The sequence below is a fragment of the Hyperolius riggenbachi genome, chromosome 10, assembly GCF_040937935.1.
Source record: "Hyperolius riggenbachi isolate aHypRig1 chromosome 10, aHypRig1.pri, whole genome shotgun sequence".
Taxonomy (NCBI): domain Eukaryota; kingdom Metazoa; phylum Chordata; class Amphibia; order Anura; family Hyperoliidae; genus Hyperolius; species Hyperolius riggenbachi.
This window is the reverse complement of record NC_090655.1, coordinates 258,957,529-258,984,713: the sequence shown is the minus strand read 5'-3', so window position 1 is coordinate 258,984,713 and position 27,185 is coordinate 258,957,529. Positions and strand designations below refer to the sequence as shown.

At 44.1% G+C, this 27,185-nt stretch overlaps 1 protein-coding gene across 1 annotated transcript in view; it reads right to left on the bottom strand.

The window, feature by feature from the left end:
• The window catches only part of LOC137537129 (zinc finger protein 208-like), a 221,367-nt gene extending 203,303 nt beyond the window's left edge, over positions 1 to 18,064 (bottom strand). The window contains exons 1-3 of the mRNA XM_068259261.1: positions 18,040 to 18,064; positions 7,735 to 8,377; positions 3,451 to 4,986 (exon numbers count right to left, since the gene is read on the bottom strand). Coding sequence (XP_068115362.1) covers positions 3,451 to 4,986; positions 7,735 to 8,305 — 2,107 coding nt within the window. The 5' untranslated portion in view covers positions 8,306 to 8,377; positions 18,040 to 18,064. The remainder of the gene's footprint in view (positions 1 to 3,450; positions 4,987 to 7,734; positions 8,378 to 18,039) is intronic.
• Positions 18,065 to 27,185: the final 9,121 nt, after the last annotated feature.

Here is a 27,185-nt window from a genome sequence, read left to right as displayed (position 1 = left end):
ACTAATAAAAGAGAAAAAAACGGGAGGTGGCTTACTGCAATAATGATGAATTCATATAAGTATAATGCATTTTAATAGGCACAGGCTTAACACTCCACATAATATATATATATATTATTTAGTTTATACATTCCTGGGCGCCTCTTACTCCCTTTGTACTTGTTTCCCTCCCTGTGAGGGCGAAGTCTGGTCACCACATGGCTGATGCCACATGGCAGGGCCTTGCTGCTGTATTTCAGGAGTGCGTCCATCACCCCCCTCTCTGGGTAGCGAGTGGAGTCGGGTTTGTGCCCCTCCCACCTGCTTCCAGTGGTTGGCGGCTCCCTGTGCAGCTTCCCGTTGTGAGTGTTCATTTCACTTAACTTCCATCTTTCTATACTTTGTGAGCTAGTGCCCCATTTCGGCTCCTGTTGTCTCTCTGTGTGTTTACTTCCCAGGGTGCATTGCTCACCCTTCCACACAGTCCTGCAAAGGTGAAAATTGATTGGTCCATTTTCAAGCTGCATACATTTGCATATAAAATTTGCATAAACCTGCAGCAACACAGAATTATTTGCATCTCATTGACCATCCCTACCAGTGACCCAGCTAGTCGTTATTCTTACCGCAGATATGTTATTACATTTTTATTAAAGGATTTGTAATACAGTACAAACAGAAAAGGTAAACTGATTTTTAAATAAATGAAATATCCATCATACTATATCATATAAACATTATATACAAAAGTGTCATATATACAGTATATCAGCTGAATGTACATCCCATATAGAAACAGAGGTTTGAACATTTTATATATAAGCCAGGCCGGGTTTTGGATGGAAATAAAATGATAAGTCTAGCCACAGAGGTTTTGTTCACCACCATAACAGAGAGAGTTGTCTGTTGTTGTGTCACTACATAAAGGCTTCATATAAGCAGTACTGTACTTCCCATAGGCAAAGCCAACAGACATCAGATGCTACAGAAATTGTGATTATTCTATGGAGATCTGTGGCTATTAACACAAACTCTGACTGAGATATTCTTCCATATGGGGAACACCTGCAGTGCCAGGAGGGCTGGTCCCCTACGGGAGATTTGTATCCGATATCTTCAGAATGGTAGCGTGGCGTTTAGGCTAAATTTGGAAGAGGAAAAAACTAATGGGAACTAGAAAAAGAACACACACACAAAGAAAAAAAACCGCAGAGAAACAACACAGAGAAATTAACCAAAAAATGATCCATACTTAATCAAAGGAAAAAGATGAGGTGGAGGCAATAAGTAGTTAAAACAAAGCTTAGATCCACATTTGTGGCTGTTTAGAATGCAGAGATGTTATCCTATATAATAATGAGCCTGTGTCGCTGCGTCCAGCAGTTATGCAGCATCCCTGTTATTTTTGTTACTGCGCATCTGCACAGTAACAGTCACCTGGAGGGACCAGGGAGCGAGGTGGGTGGGCGGGCAGTTGCGAGAGCGCATCGGGCACGCCCACATGTGCAGTGACTGGCGGCGGCGGCGGTAAAATAAGACCTAGAGCCCGTTTTTAAATGGGCTTTTGGGTCTACTTGTTGCATATAAAAGATTCCTGTGTACACATCACATATACAGTCAGTTACATATATGTATTTGGTGTTAAAAATATGGTGACTGCTTTACTGCTACAGCAAAAGTAATTTGTTGTTTGATTGGTTTATTGTTTTATTTTTGTGGACTAAGCACAGCTATTACTGTATATTTCAGATTTTTGTGAGCTATCTGCGAAACAGAATATTGTATCACATTGTTTCTTTTAATTCAAGTATCCATTTATTAGGAGTCGGAATCAGTGCATTTGTGGACAACTCCGACTCCAGGTACCAAAAAAACTGCTCCAACTCCACAGCCGTGCTGCTGGGAATACATCTGACTAATAATACCTTATCTTTTCCTGCTCCCATATTTATACTGTAGTATTATCATGTAAAATAGTAGCCAATCTTCCTCTGTGAGGGCGTAACAATATAGATCTATAACGTTACCCCTAAAATTATTTAGAGAAATCAGGAGATCCCTGGAAGATCCCGTCACAGTCGCAGTGTTCCAATCTCTCTGAATATCAGTCCTGTGTGTGTCCAGCGTAACATTGCTGGGAGATAAATCCCTCTCTTCTTATCTTACTGCACTTTGTGCATTCAGCTCAAATCCCTTCATGTTTCCTGATTATAAAAAGACACAGAGAGACAGAGAGAGGGAAATCTCCTTTCCTGAGGTCAGTCTGGATGACTGGGATCATCTAATATTCCCAGATAATAGCATTTTGTTTTATGTACTTTTCAGGAGAGCTGTGACTAGGGATGGTCGCTGGATTCCGCGGAATTAAGAATTCTGTGATCCCGGCCGGAATCCGATGATTCCGTTCCGTTGTGAAGGAACGGAATTGCTTTATCACTATGGCGGAATTTCTGCAGAAAAATATGAAATTCCGCGGAATTTTACGGAATTCAATTTTTTTTCCCCACCAAAATGATTTTTACCTAATAAGAAGAATTTCTACTCAACAGACTTCCTCCTCCCCTCCTCACTTCTCCTTGTCTTCCAGGGAATTGTAGGATTTCAAAAGCCAGCTTATATACCTTGGCCGGGAATCGAACCCAGGTCTAGTGCTTGGTAGGCAGCTCTCTTCACCATTATACCACCACCAACACTACATGCTGAAGCCAGCCTAGCATGTACCATTATGATATATCCAAGAGAAAAATGAGCTTGCTTAGGGAATTGTAGGATGTCAAAAGCCAACTAACATACATTGGCCAGGAATCAAACCCAAGCCTACCGCTCTGTAGGCTGCTATCCTAACCATTATACCACCAACACAACACACTACAATGCTACATGCTGAAGCCAGCCTAGCATGTACCATTGTGATATATCCAAGAGAAAAATGAGCTTGCTTAGGGAATAGTAGGATTTCAAACTCCTGAATATATATATATAAAAAAAAAAAAAAAAAAGACACAGAGAGACAGAGAGAGGGAAATCTCCTTTCCTGAGGTCAGTCTGGATGACTGGGGTCATCTAATATTCCCAGATAATAGCATTTTGCTTTATGTACTTTTCAGGAGAGCTGTGACTGCAGATTCTGCATCATTTGCATAACAAAAAAAATCACCTGGTTTATTAACCCTTACAATTAAAAATATAATACATGATCTCAGGCAAGTTCTATCTCGGGTTAGTACTATATGTACCCATGTTTATCTCCTCATGTCACCTCCATTCAGCTTTACCAAACCAATAAACTGAGTAGCATGAAAGTGTCCTCAGGACTCTGTGTTGAAATATTTCTATGAGCACTTTGCAAGAGATAAAAATAAAAACATTGTAAAAGACCACTTATGTCCAAAACATTTTGCACACTCAACACAAATATATAACAAGCAGTGATTTCCAAACAAAAACATTTCCCATACACAACACATGCTTAGGGCTTGTCAGCAGTGTGAGATCTCTCATGACTGACAAGGCTTTCTTTACGCCCAAAACATTTCCCACACTCAGCACATGAATAGGGCTTCTCACCAGTGTGAGCTCTTTCATGATTGACAAGATGTGATTTACGTGCAAAACATTTCCCACACTCAGCACATGAATAGGGCTTCTCACCAGTGTGAGTTCTCTCATGACTGACAAGCTGTGATTTCTGTACAAAACATTTCCCACACTCAGCACATGAATAGGGCTTCTCACCAGTGTGAGATCTCTCATGACTAACAAGATGTGATTTACGTGCAAAACATTTCCCACACTCAGCACATGAGATCTCACCAGTGTGAGATCTCTCATGATGTATAAGGCCTGCTTTAGATGCAAAACATTTCTCACAGTCTGTACATGAATAGGGCTTCTCGCCAGTGTGAGATCTCTCATGAATAACAAGAAATGATTTTTGAATAAAACATTTCCCACACTCAGCACAGGAAAAAGGCTTCTCACCACTGTGAGATCTCTCATGTCTGACAAGATGTGATTTCCGAACAAAACATTTCCCACACTCAGCACATGAGAAGGGTTTCTCACCAGTGTGAGACCTCTTATGCCTGACAAGATTTGCTAGCTGTACAAAACATTTCCCACACTCAGCACATGAATAGGGCTTCTCGCCACTGTGAGATCTCTCATGTTTGATAAGATTTGATTTAGAGCCAAAACATTTTCCACACTCAGCACATGAATAAGGCTTCTCACCAGTGTGAGATCTCTCATGATGGATAAGGCCTTCTTTAGATGCAAAACATTTCTCACACTCTGTACATGAATAGGGCTTCTCACCAGTGTGAGATCTCTCATGAATAACAAGAATTGATTTTTGAATAAAACATTTCCCACACTCAGCACAGGAAAAGGGCTTCTCACCACTGTGGGATCTCTCATGTCTGACAAGCAGTGATTTCCGAACAAAACATTTCCCACACTCAGCACATGAAAAGGGCTTCTCACCGGTGTGAGACCTCTCATGTCTGACAAGATGTGATATCTGTACAAAACATTTCCCACACTCAGCACATGAATAGGGCTTCTCACCAGTGTGGGATCTCTCATGTCTGACAAGATGTGATTTCCGAACAAAACATTTCCTACACTCAGCACATGAATAGGGCTTCACACCAGTGTGAGATGCCTGATGTCTAACCAGATGTGATATTTGTACAAAACATTTCCCACACTCAGCACATGAATAGGGCTTCTCTCCAGTGTGAGTTCTCTCATGTCTGACAAGATGCGATATCTGAACAAAACATTTCCCACACATGGAACAGGAATAAGATCCTCCAGCAGGGGGAGAGCTGTGCTGGGTATAAGGCCCATCAGGGTTAGACAGGTAAAGGGAGTCTGGGGGTATATTTGGTGTAACCAGGATATCTGCAGGAGACTCTTGTCCAATGTCATCATCATCCGTTGTACAGTCTGTGGATACAGAGAGACGAGTCTCTGAGTGGTTCCTGATGCTGGGACTCCGTGCTGCAATTAAAGAAACATCATCACTTCCTGTTCAAGAATTCTGAGAGGAGGAGCAATTATCATTAGGGATGGTCAGTGAGCTGCTGAGAGTTCTAAGTTGAGGCAAAATTTATGCAGTTTAAAAATGAACCAGATGAAGCAGATGCATAACTTTGCATATAATTAGCATACAATTTGCACCACCTCAAAGCTAAGCCTGGAAACCGCTGGCAGCAATTTTCTAAGCGCTTGTGATTTGTAAAGCTCTTGCTAATGTAATGCTATGGAGGATTAAAAAAAAAAAAAAAAAAAAATCACATCCCTCACGTGTGATCCCACACATAGCATTACATTACCAAGGGGAAAAAAAAATCTGCATTTACCTGCCTAAACATTTTACATTGCTGCCACTGACTGAGAGGCTTGACAAATTTGGGATTACCTGCCTAATACATTTGTGGTTGCAGCCACTGTCTGAGATGCCTGAAAAATTGGGCATTTACCTGCCTAAATATTTGTTTAGGCCTCTCAGACAGTGGCTGCCACTAAACATGTTTAGGCAGGTAAATAGTATGGCTTATTTAACATTTCCTGAAATAAACGCAGCATGGATCTCACAGGGATGCAGCACGGATGTGTAATTCCCATTCCTCATGCAACTCAAGTATCAGCCAAATCAGACGCCGACCTTCACTTTAATACCAATTAGCAGCAAGCCAGGGCCAAAGGGGAAAACGGGGCACCCGGGTACAACACTCTTCTCCAGGCCTTATTAATACAGGTGTATCGACAAATACACATGGTAAGTGTCTGCAAACCACGCTGCCTACTGCACCTACCACGTTTCAGCCCACGTCTAACATCTATTTTCAAAACTGAGTTTTACCTACACTCTGCACAGGATTCCTGTGTATTAAAGTGACACTGAAACGAAACAAAAAACTTATGAGATAATGAATTGTATGTGTAGTACGGATAATTAATAGAGCATTAGTAGCAAAGAAAAGAGTATCATAATTTTATTTTTAGTTATATAGCTTTTCTCTAAGGAGAGTCTAAAGCCTTTCAAAATACCTATTTTTATGCTGCAGGCCTCTTCATCATCATAACTCAAGCTGATTCGCCGTGGGGACGCGGCAGAACAAGGTCTTAATCCCCCTGAAATACCCGGGGAAAGATTTGGGGCTCCTTCCGGGTAGAGACAGAGCTTTGTGCAGTAGCTCTGCATCTACTCTCATCACTCTGCACTGATCTCCGCCTCTCCCCGCCCCTCTTAGTCTTCTTTCACTGAGAGGGGAGAGGCGGCGATCAGCGCAGACTGACTGTACTGGAGGCAGAGCTACAGAACAAAGCTCCGCCTCTCCCCGCCCCTCTCAGTCTTCTATCACTGAGAGGGGAGAGGCGGCGATCAGCGCAGACTGACTGTACTGGAGGCAGAGCTACAGCGCTAAGCTCCACCTCTCCCCGCCCCTCTCAGTCTTCTATCACTGAGAGGGGAGAGGCGGCGATCAGCACAGACTGACTGTACTGGAGGCAGAGCTAAAGCGCAAAGCTCCACCTCCCCCGGGCAGCACAATCCGCGACATGGAAAGCCGTGGAATTCTGCTCCGGGATTTGGGGGGTATAAGGCCCTCGTTCTGCTGAGACCCCGCGGCGAATCAGCTTGGGTTATATTGATGAAGAAGCCTGCAGCGTAAAAAGAAGTATTTTGAAAGGCTTCAGTCTCTCTTTAACACATTGCATCGTTCTGTCATATTTGCAATTACAAACCACACTCTGTATTTCAAACTGTAAAACAAAACAGAGCTAATGATCCTCTGAACGCTCCGTCAGTAAAACCTGAATCTGTGTCTCACTTTCTATTTGATGTATAAGTGCCTCAGAAAACAGGACTGTATTTCACCCAGTGGGTCGGAGAGCTCACAGCAGCTGTTTTGCATAGATAACAACTAAAGTTTCTTAACTCATCCTGCACTGGAAACAATATGAGACTCTATCTTTGCTACTGATGTTCTATTTCTTTGCTGTACTACAAATACAATTCATTATATCATATGATTATTTTCATTTCAGGTTCCCTTTAACTACCATTGAACATCAGCACAGTCTATTAGTGATTATCCAGTCATTGCAGCAATTGCAGCTAGTGACTTACATTCACCCGCACAAAGGGAAAAGCAATCTGAGCTGCATCATCCTGCATAAGATTTGCACTAAATGTGCTACGACTACAAACTGCTAAACTACTTTCAAGCACATTTAATGGTTGATGATTCTTTCACAGAAGCCTGCAGAGTTTATTAGCAGGTTAAATGCATCATTTTGTTTATAAGTAGATTAATTACATATTTTTGCTTTTCATGAGTTGCTATTTTTCCACACTTTTTCAGGACTCTTCCAGTTAATTTTGTCACTGCAGTGAGTGGAGGTGGTGGTGGTCTGATTGAATGCGTGAGTGACTGTAGTTAGGTACCGATATATACCATTGTCTATTTATTCACGTATTCTTGTTACTGCACATTTTATTTTTATAAATTGCTACATAGTGGTGTTTTAAATGCACTTAGCACTTTTTTGATTATTACAAGATATTGTTTATCTTTGTAAGAGAGGTGGATTCTCTTATTTTCAAATTAGCTGCTGTTGAATTTACTATTTACTGGCGCAACACTGATCCTTGCATTCTAACTCCTAATATGGCCAGTCTGTGAGCAGTGACACAGTCATAATAACCAACAAGATATCCAACAATTAATGTGGATTACTCACCTGTTCTGCCCTCTGAAAGTGGGGGTTTCTCTTTATTTGTCCTCATCATGTCACCCTCCACTGCAGACAGCTGATTTCTCCTCACATACGTCTCTTCTTCTTTAATCACTTTTATTATTAAACCCTCCTCCATAGACTGCTGATCACCCCTCACATACACCTCTTCTTCTTCTTCTTCTTCGATTGTCCTTATCATGTCACCCTCCTTCATAGAGTGCTGATCACTCTTCACATATGTCTCTTCTTCTTCTTCTTTAATTGTCCTCATCATGTCACCCTCCTCCATAGACTGCTGATCACTCCTCACATACGTCTCTTCTTCTTCTTCCTCTTTAATTGTCCTCATCATGTCATCCTCCTTCATAGACTGCTGATCACTCCTCGCATACGTCTCTTCTTCTTCCTCTTTAATTGCCCTCATCATGTCACCCTCCTCCATAGGCTGCTGATCACTCCTCACATATGTCTCTTCTTCTTCCTCTTTAATTGTCCCCATCATGTCACCCTCCTCCATAGACTGCTGATCACTCCTCACATACGTCTCTTCTTCCCCTTTGTCTGTTCTCATCATGTGTTTCTCTTCTACAGACTGCTGAACACTCCTCGGATACCTTCTCTTGTTTTTTGAACTCAGATCTCAGTTCTGAAAAGGATAAATTATAGCTGTAAGATATTAGCAGTAATAAACAGAGCACAGAAAAGAACTAAATTTGCTAGGGGTTGATAATATCCAATAAGCTGTGGTCTCCTGCACATTCAGTACCACAGTCCTCTCTCCCAGTGTGCCTTGCTCATCATCTGGTGCTTCTCTCCTCCTCTCCATGCGCACATTCCTGGGAGGTTACAGCAGTGCCGGCAGCGGTAGATGGATGAGGATGTGAGGAGAGAACAGCTGGAGACAGAGGAAGATAGTAGCAGAGGCCTGCAGCTAATTAGCTATAAATTATCATTACTTATGGCTCTGGCACCTGATGAACTAGGCAGAGGGGACAGCAGCTCCATATCCTGACCATACCTGAACCCACCTTTCCATCACCTACTAACCCCAAACCCTCCAAGAGCCACAGCAACAAACCTCCCAGCTGGGACAGTGCCAATACCAGGACCAAAGCAGCAGAGGCCCCCCAACCCCTCCCCAGCTGCAGCCTCCATCTTCTCTGCCTGTCCTACTAGCCACGCCCCTTGTTACCTGGCTCCACCCCCTAGCTGTGACCCACCAGCCATCAGCTTTCTGCAGACTGCAACCTCTCCCACTGTGGGACTGCCCAACACCAGTGGCTCCTGACTGCACATTGGCTTCTCCCCATCAGAGATATAATGGATATGTTCATCCGGTGGCACTGTCTGATCTGCTGAAACTGGACACAATGGACAGAACCTGCTCCATCAGAACATCCCTACCCTGAGACCTCCGCTGACCCACGACAACTGTATTGCACAACATATTATTGGCTGCCGGCAGTGACTGTTGCTATGAACAGCTGCTGGGAAAAGCTATCAGGGAAAATGTCCTCCTTCACAGGGAAGAGATACAGGCCTGCCTCCCATAACGGCTGGGATAAACATAAACCTCCTGTGACTGCAGTAATAAGCACAGATGATAACAGGTGTATTTAGCTGCATGATTTATAGCATAAGAAGTAATAGAAACCCAGAGATAAGGTAATACAGAGAGTGTGCATACGTGTGAGGCACCAGCTGGAGGTGGCAGCTGCTCCACGAGGATCTTATGGGCTCAGTATTCCATGGCATACAAGATCAGCCAGTCACAGCTCCACTCCACACTATTCACAGATTATATTCTTCTCTATGTCTCCATCCCTGAGGAGTAATTATCTAACCTAATCCGCCATACAGATACTTTGTATCATTCTCGGAATAAAGGCCTAATACCCTAAAGTAAAATTCTACTACTCCCTTCAAGGCGTACATTTAAGAGCACCACATGTTAAATGGGTGATATGTGATATATTCTACTATAGCCTTATCTTTTTCCTGTTCTCACACTAACCCTGCCCCCCACCTCTACCTAATACTAACCCTTCACCCTACCTATACCTAATACTAACCTCCCCCTACCTATGCATAACACTAACTCCACCCTCCACATAACACTAACCTCCCATCTACTTATGCCTAACACCACCCCCCCCCCCACCTACACCTAACGCTAACTCCCTTTCCTGATACCTCCATGTCGGCATACTCTGGGTTAGGTTCCGCCCCCTTAACCCCTACAGGACCCAATAAAATTATAAAAGGGGCTGAACCACCCCTATCTGCATTCTTTTTTTCGTCCTCAGCCTCTATAGGACCCATTAGGTATTGGCTGTAGGTAGAAGCATTGCAGGTATGTTTTTGGTTTTTCTGGATTACTGGAAGGTAGAAAATGTAAGCTCATTGAGCACCTTACCTTGGGCAGGTTTTTCTTTGTGGAACTTCTTTTCCTGCCTGGCTCACACACCACTGCTACTAAATGTGCGTCCTGGGTGTGGGCATGTCATGCTCTGCGGTGCCTGCCGTCTAAAGGACAGGATCCGCTGTGCACCCGTTGGGTGTGTTGTTGTTATGTGTCTGGCACGAGATTGGCTGGCGGAGGAAGCCATGCGGATCATGGAGGCGTATAGTGCAGCCGTCGGCGGCGTCCGGAAGTCGCTTCCACGCATGCGCAGCATGGGGGTGGAGGCTCTGGGCGGCGGCCATATTGGTACAGGGAAGCGTGCCAGTTCAGCGGAGTTACGTTGGGCACGTTCCTACAGCGCTCTATTTAAAGAGCATAAGAAGCAGTAGCAGGCTGGCTGTCATCCTGGGAGGTTGATTAGGCTGGCGCTGCTGCTGCAGGACTTACGTGGCTTGCTGGATTGGATTGCTGGTGGCTCATTAGTTACTGTTTACTGGAAGTAAGTTGATTCTGGATATAAAAAAAAAAAAAAAAAAAAAAAGAGAAAATTATTTTGTTTTGTGGCTAATTGGTGCGTTTGTTTTTTTTGTTTGTTCTCACAGTGGATCCTGCAGGTGCCGATGATTCAGAGCATGATAGTCCCTCTGGGTAAGGTTCATTTCTGAATTTAAAGGGACAGTAAAAAAAAAAAAAAAAAAAAAGGAAAAGAGTTTGGTGGGACAGCTCTAAACAACATAAATTGTTGTTTGTGTCTTCCAGCTCTAAAGAAGAAGAAAGATCGAGTGTGGTGCCGGTAAGAGCACGTTCACCTTCAAAGCCGAAAAAACATAAATCCAAGAAAAGTCATAAGGATTCAAGGCGTTCAAGATCCAGGTCAAGGTCACCGAGACGAAGAAGTGATTCATATTACAGATACCGTCACCATCATAGCTATGATGATTATCACTTCAGAGAAAGGTCAAGGTCACCACCGTCCAGGCGCATGCCAAATAAGGGGTAATGTTGGGCCTGCCCAAATCCAGCTCTGCGGGATAAGACAGTCTGTGAGTCATGTTTTGGACAATTGTCAAAGAGTAATGAAGATAAGTCGGAAGAAATAGTGGACATCATCAGGAAAGTGGTAAGAGAGGAAGTTTCTGCTCACACGTCTACGTCAGCTCAAGTTTTGGGAGAAGACAATGATAATTCAACAGAAAACACTGGAGAAGAGGAGATACCAGGGTTATTCAGCTTCAGTTTAACAGCTCCATTTATAGCGGCAGTGAAAGAAGCGCTAGAATGGACAGAGCAGGAGGAAGAACCGGAGCAAAACAAGGAATACTATACCCATTTGGTAAAAAAAATCCTCAACCTTTCCATTAATGAAGGAAATAAGGAACGTGATTCTAGAGGAATGGAAAAAGGTGGAAAACAAGCCCTCCATACAGAACAGATTTCAAAAGTTGTACCCACTGAAAGAGGAGGAAGTGCCATTTCTACTGAATCCACCGACAGTGGACGCGTCACTATCAAGACTGATCAAGAATGTGACGTTACCTATGGAAAATTCGGTGATGTTTATTGACGTCTTGGATAGGCGTATTGATAATGATCTGAAGAAGATTTACCTGTCAGCAGGTACAGCTTGCAAACCATCCATTGCACTAACATCAGTGGCAAAGGCCATGAAGGTATGGGTATCAAATATAGAAGAGGCTATCCTAATGGATATGGAAAAGACAGAGATTCTAACTGCTCTTGAGGATTTGAAGATTACGGCAGATTTTATCGCAGAAGCATCATTAGACTTGTTGAGATCATCATCACGCATTATGCTGAATGCAGTGACTGCGAAGAGGGCATTATGGTTGAAACCATGGAAGGCCGACCAGAGTTCGAAGCAGAACTGGATTAAGATTCCTTTTGATGGTCAAACCCTCTTTGGAAGTGAAATGGATAAAGCTATTTCAAGGGTCACAGGCGGAAAATCCGGTTTGATACCGCAAGATAGGCCGCAGTCAAAACCAGTGACAGCTGGCAAGAGACAATCCTACAATAGATTTAAAGACAACAAGAGTTACAAACCGGCAAGACAGTTTAGAAAGAATTGGAGAAGCTCGCAAGCGTCGCTGGCTAGGAATCTCAAGGTAACAGCACAGAATCCAGGAACTTCTAAGCAGTCCTTTTGAAGGTGCGCCCACCCAGTCATTCCCGATTGGTTCCAGGCTCAGAACCTTCAGAGAAGTCTGGGTGGAAAAGATTCAAGATTCCTGGGTCATATCGACAATTTCAAAAGGGCACAAATGGAAATTCAAGTCAAGGCCGCAGGACAGATTTGTGCCTACCCGCCAGCCAAGGGGGGTGCAGAAAAGATCAACATTAAAAGACTATGTAGAATCCTTGGTTCAACAAAAGGCAATAATTCCAGTGCCTCAGCAGGAAAGATTTCAGGGGATTTACTCGCCAATCTTCCTGGTGCAGAAAAAGACCGGCACCTTCAGACCGGTTATAGACTTGAAATATCTAAACAAATCAGTCGCCCTGGCAAGATTCAAGATGGAATCACTTCAGTCGATCATACTTTCAATAGCCCCAGACGATTGGATGGTGTCAATAGATTTGCAAGACGCCTATCTACACATACCAATTCATCACGACTTTCAAAAGTTCTTGAGGTTTGCACTACTGGATCTACATTTCCAATTCACTTCTCTTCCTTTCGGACTATCCACGTCACCAAGGACATTCTCAAAGGTCTTAATAGCAGTGATTGCGATGCTGAGAGTCCAGGGGATAAGAATACATCACTATCTGGACGACATTCTGATCCTGGCAGAGACAGAGGAGAAGTTGATCTATCATCGAGATCAAACTATGAACTTTCTGACTCAATTAGGTTGGGTGATAAATGTGCAGAAAAGCCAGTTGTGCCCATCAAGACATCTAGTGTACCTAGGGGCCCTCTTCGATACGAGGGAGAACACAGTTTCACTCCCTGTGGAAAAGATCGACAAAATCAAGAATATGTGCTCACAGGCAATTCAGAGGCCATGGAGCAGTGCAAGAGGGTGTCTTCAATTACTAGGAGTGATGTCCTCCTGCATACCAATGATAAGATGGAGTCGATGGCATATGAGAAGATTGCAGTGGGAATTCCTGGAACAATGGGATCAAATGTCAATGCATCAGAAAATCTGGTTGTCGGAGGGGGCAAAGAAGTCGATGCAGTGGTGGATGGAGGATTCCAATCTCCTGCTGGGACACTCATTAATTCCATATACCTGGACCATCCTTGCGTCAGATTCCAGCCAGTTGGGTTGGGGAGCACATTGTCAAGATCAATGGGTTCAGGATATATGGGTTCCTCCCCAACTGGGGGTAGTATCGAATGTACTAGAGTTGAGAGCGGCAGTGGAGGCCTCTCGAAGATTTGCCCACCTTCTGCAGAACAAGACGGTATGCTTCCAGTTGGACAACAAGGCAGCGGTAGCCTGGATCCAGAAGCAAGGGGGGACAAGAAGTGCCACCCTGATGAAGGAAATGGTCCCTCTGATGGAATACGCAGAGAAGAATTGAATGGCAATGAGAGCTATATATATTCCAGGGGTGCAGAACATCCAAGCAGACTTGTTGTCCAGGCGAACGATGAGGAACAACGAGTGGCAACTAAAGAGATCAGTGTTTATGGGCCTAGTGCACCAGTGGGGGTTGCCACAGATCGACCTCTTTGCATCATCAATGAACAATCAACTACCCAATTTCTTCTCCAGGACAGCTTGTCCGAGGACAATGGGAATAGATGCGTTAGCTCTTCCGTGGAAAGCGTCTCTAGTGTATGCTTATCCTCCAGTTCCACTCCTTCTGAGGTTTCTAAAGAGACTGCTATCAGAGAAGATAGAAGCAATTGTGATTGCCCCATATTGGCCCAAGAGGCCCTGGTTCCCTCTGTTGTTACATATGTCCTTGTGCCCACCGGTGAGGTTACCGAAGATTCCGGACATTATATCCCAGAATATGTGCCTTCACAAGAACCCGCAGAGATTGGAGCTGACTGCATGGAGGTTGAGAGGGGGATCTTAAGAAGATCTGGATTCTCAGAGCCAGTGATTGAAACCTTACTAAAGGCAAGGAAAAAATCTACAAACAAAACCTATCACAGGATTTGGAGAAAGTTTATTGACTTTGCAATGCGGAGCAACATAGACTATCTAAATCCGTCTATTCCGGAAGTGTTGGACTTTATCCAGTCTGGAGTAGAACTAGGGTTAAGTGTCAGCACATTAAGGGGACACGTGTCAGCAATCTCGGCACTAACCGGATACAGACTAGCCTCAGAAAGGGCGGTGCAACAGTATTTCCAGGCCCTATTGAAGATTAGACCTCCTATCCGGAAAACAATGCCAAGTTGGGACTTACCATTAGTCCTATCATATCTGTCAGGTCCACCATTCGAGCCTTTGGAGCAGTGCACGATTTGGAATCTGACACTGAAAGCAACTTTTCTCATTGCAATTTCTTCAGGAAGGCGAGTCTCAGAGATTCAGGCTCTGGGTTGCAAGGATCCTTATCTCATGTTCTTTCCAGACAGGATAGTACTAAGACCACTATTACACTTCCTGCCTAAAGTGGTATCGGAAAAGCATCTAAATCAGGAATGGAATTTGCCAACGTTTCCAGAACAAGATCATCCTTTAGATGTGGCCAGGATTGTGAGGAGGTATCTGTTGGACACAGAATCCTTTAGAACTACAGAGCATTTGTTCGTCTGTCCCTCAGGTCCACGGAAAGGAAGAGAGGTGACGTCAAGGACAATTGCCACATGGATCGTCAGGCTTATAAAAGCAGCATATAGAGCCAGGGGGACGGAGTCTCCTTCTACTTCGGCACATTCTACGAGGAGTATAGCCTCTTCTTGGGCAGCGTACTCGGGAGTTTCATTGACCACCATTTGCAAAGCGGCAAATTGGACTTCCACGAATACCTTCATTAATCATTACCGGGTTGATCCGGGTGCACTGTCTACTGTAAACTTTGGGAGAAAAGTGTTATCTGCTGTTGATAAATAATTAATTATTGCATTATATCCCACCCGTCTTGTCTTTTTATTCTACTAGTTAGATCCCAGAGTATGCCGACATGGAGGTATCAGGAAACTAGGAAAATTTGTACTTACCTTCGGTAATTTTCCTTTCCTGATACAACTCCATGTCGGCATGCGACCCACCCATCAAGGGTCCATAGGTCTGAGTACTATACTAGAATGCAGATAGGGGTGGTTCAGCCCCTTTTATAATTTTATTGGGTCCTGTAGGGGTTAAGGGGGCGGAACCTAACCCAGAGTATGCCGACATGGAGTTGTATCAGGAAAGGAAAATTACCGAAGGTAAGTACAAATTTTCCTAGTTCCTACACCTAACACTACCCTCCTCCTACCTACACCTAACACTAACCTCCTCCTAACTACACCTAACACTAACCTCCCCCTACCTACACCTAACAACAACTTTCCCCTACCTTTAACACTAACCCCCCAACCTACACCTAACACTAACCACCTCCTACATACACCTAACACTAACTTCTCCCTACCGACACCTAACACTAACCTCTTCCTACCTACACCTAACACCAACCTCCCCCTAACTACACCTAACACTAACCTCCCCCTACCTACACCTAACACTAACCCACCCCCACACCTTACACTAACTCCCCCTCTACCTATACCCAACACCAACCTCCCCCTAACTACACCTAACACTAACCTCACCCCTACCTTCACCTAACACTAACCTCCCTCTACCTACACCTAACACTAACCTCCCTCTACCTACACCTAACACTTACCCACCCCCCACACCTTACACTAACTCCCCTCCTACCTACACCCAACAACAACCTCCCCATACCTACACCTAACACTAACCTCCTCCTCCCTAAACCCAACACTACTCCCCTCCCCCCCCCATACCTACACCTAACACTAACCTTCCCCTACGCCTAACACTAACCTCCTCCTTTCTACACCTAACACTAACCTCCCCTGGCCTAAACCTAACACTAACCTCTCCCTATCTACACCTAACACTAACCTCCCCTACCAACACCTAACACTAACCTCCCCTACCAACACCTAACACTATACTCCCCCCTACTTACACCTAACACTAACCTCCTCTCTACACCTAAAACAAGCCTTCTCCATACCTACACCTAAAACTAACTTCCCCCTACCTACACCTAACACTAGCTTCCCCTTACGCCTAACACTAACCTCCTCCTCTATACACCTAACACTGACTAACTTTCCCCCTACTTACGCCTAACACTCCTAAACTCGCCCTATGGGATACAAGAGTGCTGTGATACGGCTGACTGTATGAATGTATATCATGTATAGTCAATATCTATATTACAGTCTGATACATTTTCAATAAGAGGTAATAGAATACTGGGTTGTTTACAGGGTAAGCAGCAGAAATGAGAACCACAGGAGGTTTAGACGCCCTCATGTCTCTCTCCGAGTGTGAGGGGAAATGGTTAAGGTACAGGGGAAATGCCAGCACTGGAGGGACACGGCAATATTCCATATACCTCTTCTCTTGTCTAAGTGATGTGACTGAGTTATTACTAGGAAGGTGAGATGCCAGCACTGGAGGGACATGGCTATATTCCATATACATCTTCTCTTGTCTCTGTGATGTGACTGTATTATTACTAGGAAGGTGAGATGCCAGCACTGGAGGGACATGGCTATATTCCATATACATCTTCTCTTGTCTCTGTGATGTGAATTATTACTAGGAAGGTGAGATGCCAGCACTGGAGGGACATGGCTATATTCCATATACATCTTCTCTTGTCTCTGTGATGTGAATTATTACTAGGAAGGTGAGATGCCAGCACTGGGGGGACATGGCTATATTCCATATGCATCTTCTCTTGTCTCTGTGATGTGACTGAATTATTACTAGGAAGGTGAGATGCCAGCACTGGAGGGACATGGCTATATTCCATACGGAGCAGTGTTTTTCAGCGCTGCTAGATTTGGGCGCAGCCAGCGCCTCCATAGACTACAATAGGAATCATTCCTATTTAAACGCTCAGTGAGTAATGTCGGCTCCGTCTTTGCTTAAAAAACACAATAATTCGGCCTCCAGCAATAGCTGGAAGCCGAATTATTTCATTCCCCCACTATCCATGGTGGCCTCGAGGGGGAATAGTAATTAAAACGGCCCGGACTTGTGCAGAAGCAGGATCAGCCATATACCGGCTGTATCTTGCGCCCAAGTCTACCGGCGCCGATTTCAAATGTACTCATTCCATATACATTTTCTCTTGTCTCTGTGATGTGACTGAATTATTACTAGGAAAGTGAGATGCCAGCACTGGAGGGACATGGCTATATTCCATATACATCTTCTCTTGTCTCTGTGATGTGAATTATTACTAGGAAGGTGAGATGCCAGCACTGGAGGGACATGGCTATATTCCATATACATCTTCTCTTGTCTCTGTGATGTGACAGAATTATTACTAGGAAGGTAAGATGCCAGCACTGGAGGGACATGGCTGTAGTCCATATACATCTTCTCTTGTCTCTGTGATGTGACAGAATTATTACTAGGAAGGTGAGATGCCAGCACTGGAGGGACATGGCTATATTCCATATACATCTTCTCTTGTCTCTGTGATGTGAATTATTACTAGGAAGGTGAGATGCCAGACATAATCTATGGCACATGTAGGGGGGCCACTAGACAACTGGCAAACAAGTCTAAGCAGTTATAAAAGTCTCTTGTATGGCAATTACTTCAAGGGGGATGATCAGGATAGTGACAGGTGTACTATGACCTCCTCTGTAACAAAGTATGTCCACCCCGACCTCTGCTCTGCTCAATTTATAACAACAATCACACAATTACCTCTTCCAGTCGTGTCTTCTCTCCATCTCCTGCAACTTCTCTTCCTGCTGTTACATCATTTCCTGTCTTTGGCTTCATTTCCTTCTTTCTGTGCGTTAGACCTGTAAGTGAGCAATTCTCCATCTTGTGGTGAGTGGGCTAAGTGCAGCCACTGGTTGTGCAATCATTGTAATGATTGTAAGTCCCCAGATTATTGTAGGCCAATTTTCAGGCCTCCACCTGATAAGAGCTGGGTGGTCGGCCTGTCCAGTCATCAATGAGCAGAGATGGGCATTGACTGCTGGCTGAATTGAATGACAGCAGCTGGTCCCTGTCCCTCCCCAGGCACAGAGTCCAGCTACGTCATAGAGAGAGTGTTTCGTCACAGTAGAAGTCAGCTTGCAGCTGTTGCCTAACAACCCGATGTACACAGCCGTGCCACAGTTTGGCTGTAAGAGCTTCGAGCAGGCGGGGCGCTGTTTGCTACACAGGAGGAAAAGGCCGAGGTGACCGGGAAGATGCTAGAGCAGGAGGGTAGAGGGCAGAGGAATGGGTCGTCAGGGAGAGTGCAGAGGAATGCGCCCTCTAGGGTAAGCGCTGAGAGGCTGCAGCCAGTCTGCCTGGTCCCGGTACCGTCCCTGAATAGGAGTAATAAGTCAGTAAATGGTGAGGCGGGGCTGGTCATGTTTTCCAAGAGAGGAAGCCTAGATGTGATGGGGATAGAGCAGGAGGACACAGCATAAGTGATCAGTATAGTGGGGTGACGGCACTAGGCGCCTCTGTACTGGTGCCTCTGCGATCCCCGGCGGTGTAGCATGATGAGTTTCCCCGGCCGGCCGGGCGGCCATGAAGTGAATTGTAGGAGGTGGGGGCTAGCAGAGAGGTAGGCATGTGAGGCCGTGAGTGAGTATGGCACAGCCAATGGGCTTGAGAGAGGCGTGTCAGAGGAGAAATCGCAGATGCAAAAAAAAAGTGTAATGCAAAGGTTCAAAAAAAGTTAAGCGGTGCGACGTTTTCGTCGCACCAGGCAGGCTGTAGCGTGTAAAGCAAGCATTGTGCCCACAACGCATCCTATCACGCTGCTCTAATGGGCAATAGCAGAAGCGAAGTCTTGGATCTTCGGCAGGCGTACTAGCCATTGTGGTATAGTGCTGCCATCTTCTGGACATTTTCTGTGGTGCATTATATTCATTATTACATTGTGTATGGAAGGAAATGTGGGTTTCTCCATTTTTGGTGGATGGCGGAATACAGGATAGCAGAATAACTTGTTTGGACCATGACATTTTTTCAACATTCAACTGTCAAAATAGAAGAGGAAGAAGAAATATTATTATATTCAAGGTGACCGAAAAAAGGGGACTATGATCTTCAAAATATTCAAACTTAATATAGTTCAATACAAAGAAATAGAAAAAGGATGATGACATCTTATACAAATCAACGCATACAAACAATATGTACACACAACATATCGATTTTTCTACAACAACAACCGCTAGTGTAACATCAACATTCTGTGCTATTCTTACCACAAATTATGGACCACAATTCTACTATTGCTTATTATTATATAGATGATTACACTATCATTTCTTACATATTATATTAGCAATTCCGTCTCTTATTAGAAACCTTAAATATGGTAAAATAATCAATAAAAAAACTAAATGGTACCAAGGTAGAAAAACTTAAAACTGACAAAAGCATGAGAAAAAGAGAGTAGAGATGGCTCAAACCTCCGATTTTAGCTTCGCGAACCTCCAACACGAATTTACGCAAAAGTTTGGGTTCGTGCGAACTTTGCAAACCGCAATAGACTTCAATGAGCAGGCCAACTTTCAAAACTACAAACACTAATTATGGCCACAAACGTGATGGAAAGGATGTTTCAAGGGGCCTAACACCTTTAGGGGGGCATGGTGGAGTGGGATACACGCCAAAAGTCCCGGGGAAAATTACGGATTTGAGGCACAGCAGGGTTTTAAGGGCAGAAATCACATTGCATTGCTAAACTGGAGGCATAAAGTGCTGCAAAACACCTTGCGTGTGTATACATCAATCAGGTAGTGTAATTAGTGTACTGCTTCACACAAGCTGGTGCAAGTTGACCCCATTGATGTTAGTTAGAGGACACTGTCCCCGCCCCTTTCCCCCCAATTCACCCTACCCAACTACATGGCTTCCAACTGTTCCTCTTTTGGCTACCCTGTCCCTCTTTCATCCTAATTTGTCCCTCTTTCAGGACTGATTTACAGATCTATGTAAATAAATGTATTATTCAATTGAAAAATGTGTTTCATTCACTTTATTCCCATCCTTTAAACTGATTTATTCCATATTTTGAAATGTTAATGTGAAGTAAAATGAACCAGGATAGAAAGGACCAGTTTGGTTTGAATTTCGTTAGAATTTTAAACAATCTTAATTTTCTTATGAAATCTTTATGGTATGCGTGACTAGGGGTGTGGTGGGGGTGTGGTTGAGTACGGTATGCAAATACCCTATTTTGGTCTCCCCCTGCTCCCCCTGTCCGTGTGCTCTTGTGCAGCCCCCAGGTACTGCAGACTTCAGCACCCTAGCACTCCGGATCCAGCGACTCACCACGTAGGTAAATCTAGCTGATCGCCCATGTGACTCTGGCCACAAGGGAATAGAGATGGCCCGAACGGTTTGCCGGTGAACAGTTCCCGGCGAACTTCGGTGGTTTGCATTCGCCCGCGATCCCGCACATTATGGCGGTTCGATTCGCCTCCCATAGTGCATCATTAAGGTCAACTTTGACCCTTTAAATCACAGTCAGCAGGCACATTGTAGCCAATCAGGCTACACTACCTCCTGGAGCCACTCCCCCCCTTATAAAAGGCAGGCAGCATCAGGCATTGGACTCACTCTCGTGTTAGAGATGGGAAGTTCGGATCTTTTCAATGATTCGGATGATTTGAATCGGATCATTGAAAAGATCCGGATCTTTGATCCGAATCTCGAATCATACTTACATAGTTACATAGTTATTTTGGTTGAAAAAAAGACATACGTCCATCGAGTTCAACCAGTACAAAGTACAACTCCAGCCTGCTCCCTCACATATCCCTGTTGATCCAGAGGAAGGCGAAAAAACCCCACAAGGCAAGGTCCAATTAGCCCCAAAAGGGAAAAATTCCTTCCTCACTCCAGATGGCAATCAGATAATCCCTGGATCAACATCATTAGGCATTACCTAGTAATTGTAGCCATGGATGTCTTTCAATGCAAGGAAAGCATCTAAGCCCCCTTTAAATGCAGGTATAGAGTTTGCCATAATGACTTCCTGTGGCAATGCATTCCACATCTTAATCACTCTTACTGTAAAGAACCCTTTCCTAAATAAATGGCTAAAACGTTTTTCCTCCATGCGCAGATCATGTCCTCTAGTCCTTTGAGAAGGCCTAGGGACAAAAAGCCCATCCGCCAAGCTATTATATTGCCCTCTGATGTATTTATACATGTTAATTAGATCTCCTCTAAGGCGTCTTTTCTCTAGACTAAATAAACCCAGTTTATCTAACCTTTCTTGGTAAGCGAGACCTTCCGTCCCACGTATCAATTTTGTAGCTCGTCTCTGCACCTGCTCTAAAACTGCAATATCTTTTTTGTAATGTGGTGCCCAGAACTGAATTCCATATTCCAGATGTGGCCTTACTAGAGAGTTAAACAGGGGCAATATTATGCTAGCATCTCGAGTTTTTATTTCCCTTTTAATGCATCCCAAAATTTTGTTAGCTATAGCTGCAGCAGCTTGGCATTGAGTACGATTATTTAACTTGTTGTCGATGAGTACTCCTAAGTCCTTCTCCAAGTTTGATGTCCCCAACTGTATCCCATTTATTTTGTATGGTGCTAGACCATTGGTACGACCAAAATGCATGACTTTACATTTTTCAACATTGAATTTCATCTGCCATTTATGTGTCCATTTTACTAGGGAAGCATTGGGGGCGGGGGGGGGGGGGGGGTAAAAATGACTAGCAGGACAGGACTTTCCCTACAGTGGACAGAGAAGGGGAGGGGGGTGGAAAGACAGAGAAGGGGGGATGGTGGACAGAGAAGGGAGTAGACAGAGAAGGGAGGAGGTGGACGACGAGGGGTGAGCAGAGAGCAGCATTTTCTTTTTTGCACACATAACCCACATGTTGCAATCCTATGCTTTAAATCTATTTCACCTATATGTTCATCTGTATACTTTGAATGCAAATGTCTTACAGTGAAAGAAAACATTCCAAAATGTGTACTTTTCTCACCTCCAACACTCATCATAAATTTTGGGAGAAGTTAAGTGCAGCTGTTTAGAGCAGAGTGCAGGAGGATCATATTGCACTGCAATCACAGTGCCTGCCCTGCCCTGCCATTCTAGCCCAGCACACTGTCTGCAAAGTTACTGAGCTTTGCTTCTGAGCCAAAAGTTTCCCATTTGTTCACTATGCACAACTACAGAACAGACAGCCTAACATTAGCAGCACATTACAGCCAGTACGTGTGCTCTACACATATCTGGCAGTGGCACCCATGTCCCCTCTCTCATCTACCTGTCCCTGAGCAAGGCTGGCTCCCCTCCAACTGAGCGATCCATCTCTGCTCTGCTTCCAGGATCCCCTGTCTGCTGAGAGGGAGCATGCCGCTCCTTGCTCCACCCCCTTTGTGAACCAAATTGTTCATTTTGATGATTCGGATGATTTGACTCACAAAAGAGATTCGGATCAAAGATCCGAATCGTTCATGATCCGGACAACACTAACTCATGTGCCTGCAGTAATTAGAGAAGGGACAGCTTCTGCAGCAGACTCTCATAGGGAGAGCTTAGGCTCTTGTAGGCGTGTTAGCTTGATCCTTGCTGATTCTTATTGCTAAAGAAGCACCCCTTAACAGCTCTTTTGAGAGCTCATCTTGTTCTTGTGATCTAATTTTTTTTTAAAAAAAATTTGTGGCACACTCAGCCCTGTTAGTCAGTTGCAGCTGGCCTTTGGTGTAATTGCTACTGTGCCACTGTCAGGCCCAGCACATTCAGTGACTACCTGTGTGTGTGACAGGCAGCTGCAGATTTGTAATCCCATCCCAATCACTGCACCTGTTCACTGTTCAGTGCGCCTACCTACCTACATACCTACGTGAGAGCACGCATTGTTAATACCACCAGTCATTGCACCTGTTCACGGCTGTACCTATGTGTGTCTGTGACAGGTGCACACTTGTAATACCCATCACTGCATATACCTACCTGCATATACCTACATGTTGTGTTCAGTGCACACACCTACCTAGGTGAGCGCACGCATTGTTAATACCACCAGTCACTGTACCTGTTCACAGCGGTACCTGTGTGTGTCTGTGACAGGTGCACACTTGTAATACCCATCACTGCATATACCTACCTGTTGTGTTCAGTGCACCCACCTACCTACATGAGCGCACGCATTGTTAATACCACCAGTCATTGCACCTGTTCACAGCGCTACCAGTATGTGTGTGTGACAGGTGCACACTTGTAATACCCGTCACTGCATATACCTACCTGCATATACCTACCTGTTGTGTTCAGTGCACCCACCTACCTATGTGAGTGCATGCATTGTTAATACCACCAGTCCCTGTACCTGTTCACGGCGGTATTTGTGTGTGGGACAGGTGCACACTTGTAATACCCATCAGTGCATATACCAACCTGTTGTGTTCAGTGCACCCACCTACCTACGCGAGCGCACGCATTGTGGTAGGTGTGTGTGTGTGTGTGTGTGTGTGTGTGTGTGTGTATGTGACGGGTGCACACTTGTAATACCCACCACTGCATATACCTACCTGTTGCACCCACACATTGTTAATTCCAGCGGTCACTGTACCTGTTCACGGTACGTGTGTGTGTGAGAGAGACAGCTGCACATTGTATTGATACCAGTCACTGCATAACTGTTCACTCACCTGTGTGACTGCACATTGTATTAGTCAAGTCAGTGCATACCTTTCACTTCATCCCCCCTAATATGGGCAAAACAGGAAGAGCCAGAGGCAGGCCACCCGGCAGGTCTGTTCGAGGTCGTGCTGTCGTGATTTTGTGTGGCCCTGGACCAAACTACAGTGTTCAGAAGGCGCGTGCCATCAACCCCCAAGATTGTCAGGAGATAGTTGACTATTTAACACAGAACACCTCATCTTCCTCAGCTTCTGCATGGAAGCGTGACATATCTTCCTCCTCCTGCTTTGATTCTGGCACCCCACTTAACACTCGTTAACACAGTCGGCCACCACCAAAAAAAAGTGCCATCATCCCAGGGCTCAGCGGTGTGGAAATTTTTGTGTGTGTCTGCCTCAGATGAGGGCAATGCCATCTGTATTCTCTGCCACCAAAAATTGAGCCGTGGAAAGACCAAGACCCACTTAGGGACAACTTCCTTATGAAGGCACATGATGACAAAGCACAGACTGCAATGGGATGACCACCTGAGGGAAAGCAGCACACAAAAGCAAATCCATACACCGCAGTGGAAGATTACATAGTTACATAGTTACATAGTTACTTTGGTTGAAAAAAGACATACGTCCATCGAGTTCAACCAGTACAAAGTACAACTCCAGCCTGCTCCCTCACATATCCCTGTTGATCCAGAGGAAGGCGAAAAAACCCTTACAAGGTAAAAATTCCTTCCCGACTCCAGATGGCAATCAGATAAAATCCCTGGATCAACATCATTGGCATTACCTAGTAATTGTAGCCATGGATGTCATTCAACGCAAGGAAAGCATCTAAGCCCCCTTTAAATGCAGGTATAGAGTTTGCCATAACGACTTCCTGTGGCAATGCATTCCACATCTTAATCACTCTTACTGTAAAGAACCCTTTCCTAAATAAATGGCTAAAACGTTTTTCCTCCATGCGCAGATCATGTCCTCTAGTCCTTTGAGAAGGCCTAGGGACAAAAAGCTCATCCGCCAAGCTATTATATTGCCCTCTGATGTATTTATACATGTTAATTAGATCTCCTCTAAGGCGTCTTTTCTCTAGACTAAATAAACCCAGTTTATCTAACCTTTCTTGGTAAGTGAGACCTTCCATCCCACGTATCAATTTTGTTGCTCGTCTCTGCACCTGCTCTAGAACTGCAATATCTTTTTTGTAATGTGGTGCCCAGAACTGAATTCCATATTCCAGATGTGGCCTTACTAGAGAGTTAAACAGGGGCAATATTATGCTAGCATCTCGAGTTTTTATTTCCCTTTTAATGCATCCCAAAATTTTGTTAGCTTTAGCTGCAGCGGCTTGGCATTGAGTACGATTATTTAACTTGTTGTCGATGAGTACTCCTAAGTCCTTCTCCAAGTTTGATGTCCCCAACTGTATCCCATTTATTTTGTATGGTGTTAGACCATTGGTACGACCAAAATGCATGACTTTACATTTGTCAACATTGAATTTCATCTGCCATGTATGTGCCCATATAGCCATCCTATCCAGATCCTGTTGCAATATAACACTATCTTCCTTAGAGTTGATGATTCTGCACAATTTTGTATCATCTGCAAAAATAGCAACATTGCTCACTACTGTATCCACTAGGTCATTAATAAATAAATTGAAGAGCACTGGACCCAGTACAGACCCCTGTGGGACCCCACTGCTAACAGTCTCCCATTTTGAGTATGATCCATTGACCACAACTCTTTGTTTTCTGTCCATTAGCCAGTTCCCTATCCAAGCACACAGACTCTTCCCCAGTCCTTGCATCCTCATCTTTTGCACCAGACTTTTGTGGGGAACAGTGTCGAAGGCCTTAGCAAAGTCTAAGTATATCACATCTACAGCATTCCCAATATCCATATTAGCATTCACTACCTCATAAAAGCTGAGCATGTTAGTCAAACAGGACCTGTCTTTAGTAAACCCATGTTGATGCTGAGAAATAAGATTATTTTCTACTATGAAGTCATGTATAGTATCTCTTAGTAACCCCTCAAATAGTTTGCATACAACTGATGTTAAGCTTACAGGTCTATAATTTCCTGGATCTGATTTTTTGCCCTTCTTAAATAATGGGAAAACGTGGGCTGTACGCCAATCCACTGGGACTCTGCCAGTTGCAAGAGAGTCACAAAAGATAAGATAAAGGGGTTTATCTATAACTGAACTTAATTCCCTTAGGACCCGAGGATGCATGCCATCCGGGCCAGGTGCCTTGTCTATTTTTAATTTATTTAGTCTTGCCTTTACTTCTTCCTGGGTTAAGTATTTAATATTACAGTTAGAAGATTGAGACTCTTCCGCCTCTGTAATTTGCAACAGTGCTGTTTCCTTTGTAAAGACAGAAGCAAAGAAAGCATTTAATAACTCTGCCTTACCTTGGTCATCCACCATTGAGTTTCCACCTTCATCCTTTAGGAGTCCTATACAGTCAACCTTTCTTTTTTTAGAGTTGATGTACTTGTAAAACTTTTTTGGGTTAGATTTGATATCCCTAGCGATTTGATTTTCAGCTTCGATCTTTGCTAGCCTAATTTCTTTTTTACAATTTTTATTGCACTCCTTGTAATTGCTGAGTGCAGCCTCGGACCCCTCCTGTTTTAGGACCTTATAGGCATTCTTTTTCCTCTTCATTTTATCTCTAACCTTTCTATTCATCCATAGAGGCCTTTTTTTATTCCTAGACATTTTGTTTCCATATGGGATATACATACTACAATATTGATTGAGAATACGTTTAAAAGCTTGCCATTTCCCTTCAGTGTCCTCCCCTTGTAGTACATTATCCCAGTTCACCAAACTTAGTGCCTGCCTAATTTGATTGAACTTTGCTTTTCTAAAATTCATAGTTTTAGTGGTCCCGCTGCCCCGTGGCCTATCAGTCACCAGATCAAACGTTATCATGTTGTGATCACTATTTCCCAAATGTTCTTGAACCTGCACATTTGATACATTATCTGGTCTATTCGAAATGATCAGATATGCAATTATTTCTCAAAAAAGGCGCTACCCAAACTGTACCGTGATGTTGAAAGGCAAGTGGTGACATCTCTGGCACACAGTGTTGGCTCAAGGCTCCATCTGACCACGTGGTCTGCAAAGCACGCTCAGGCCTGCCCGAAGACTAAGTGTCATGATCGCTGCTGCAGCAGGTATTGCTGGAAGTAGTAGTGCTGCAGCT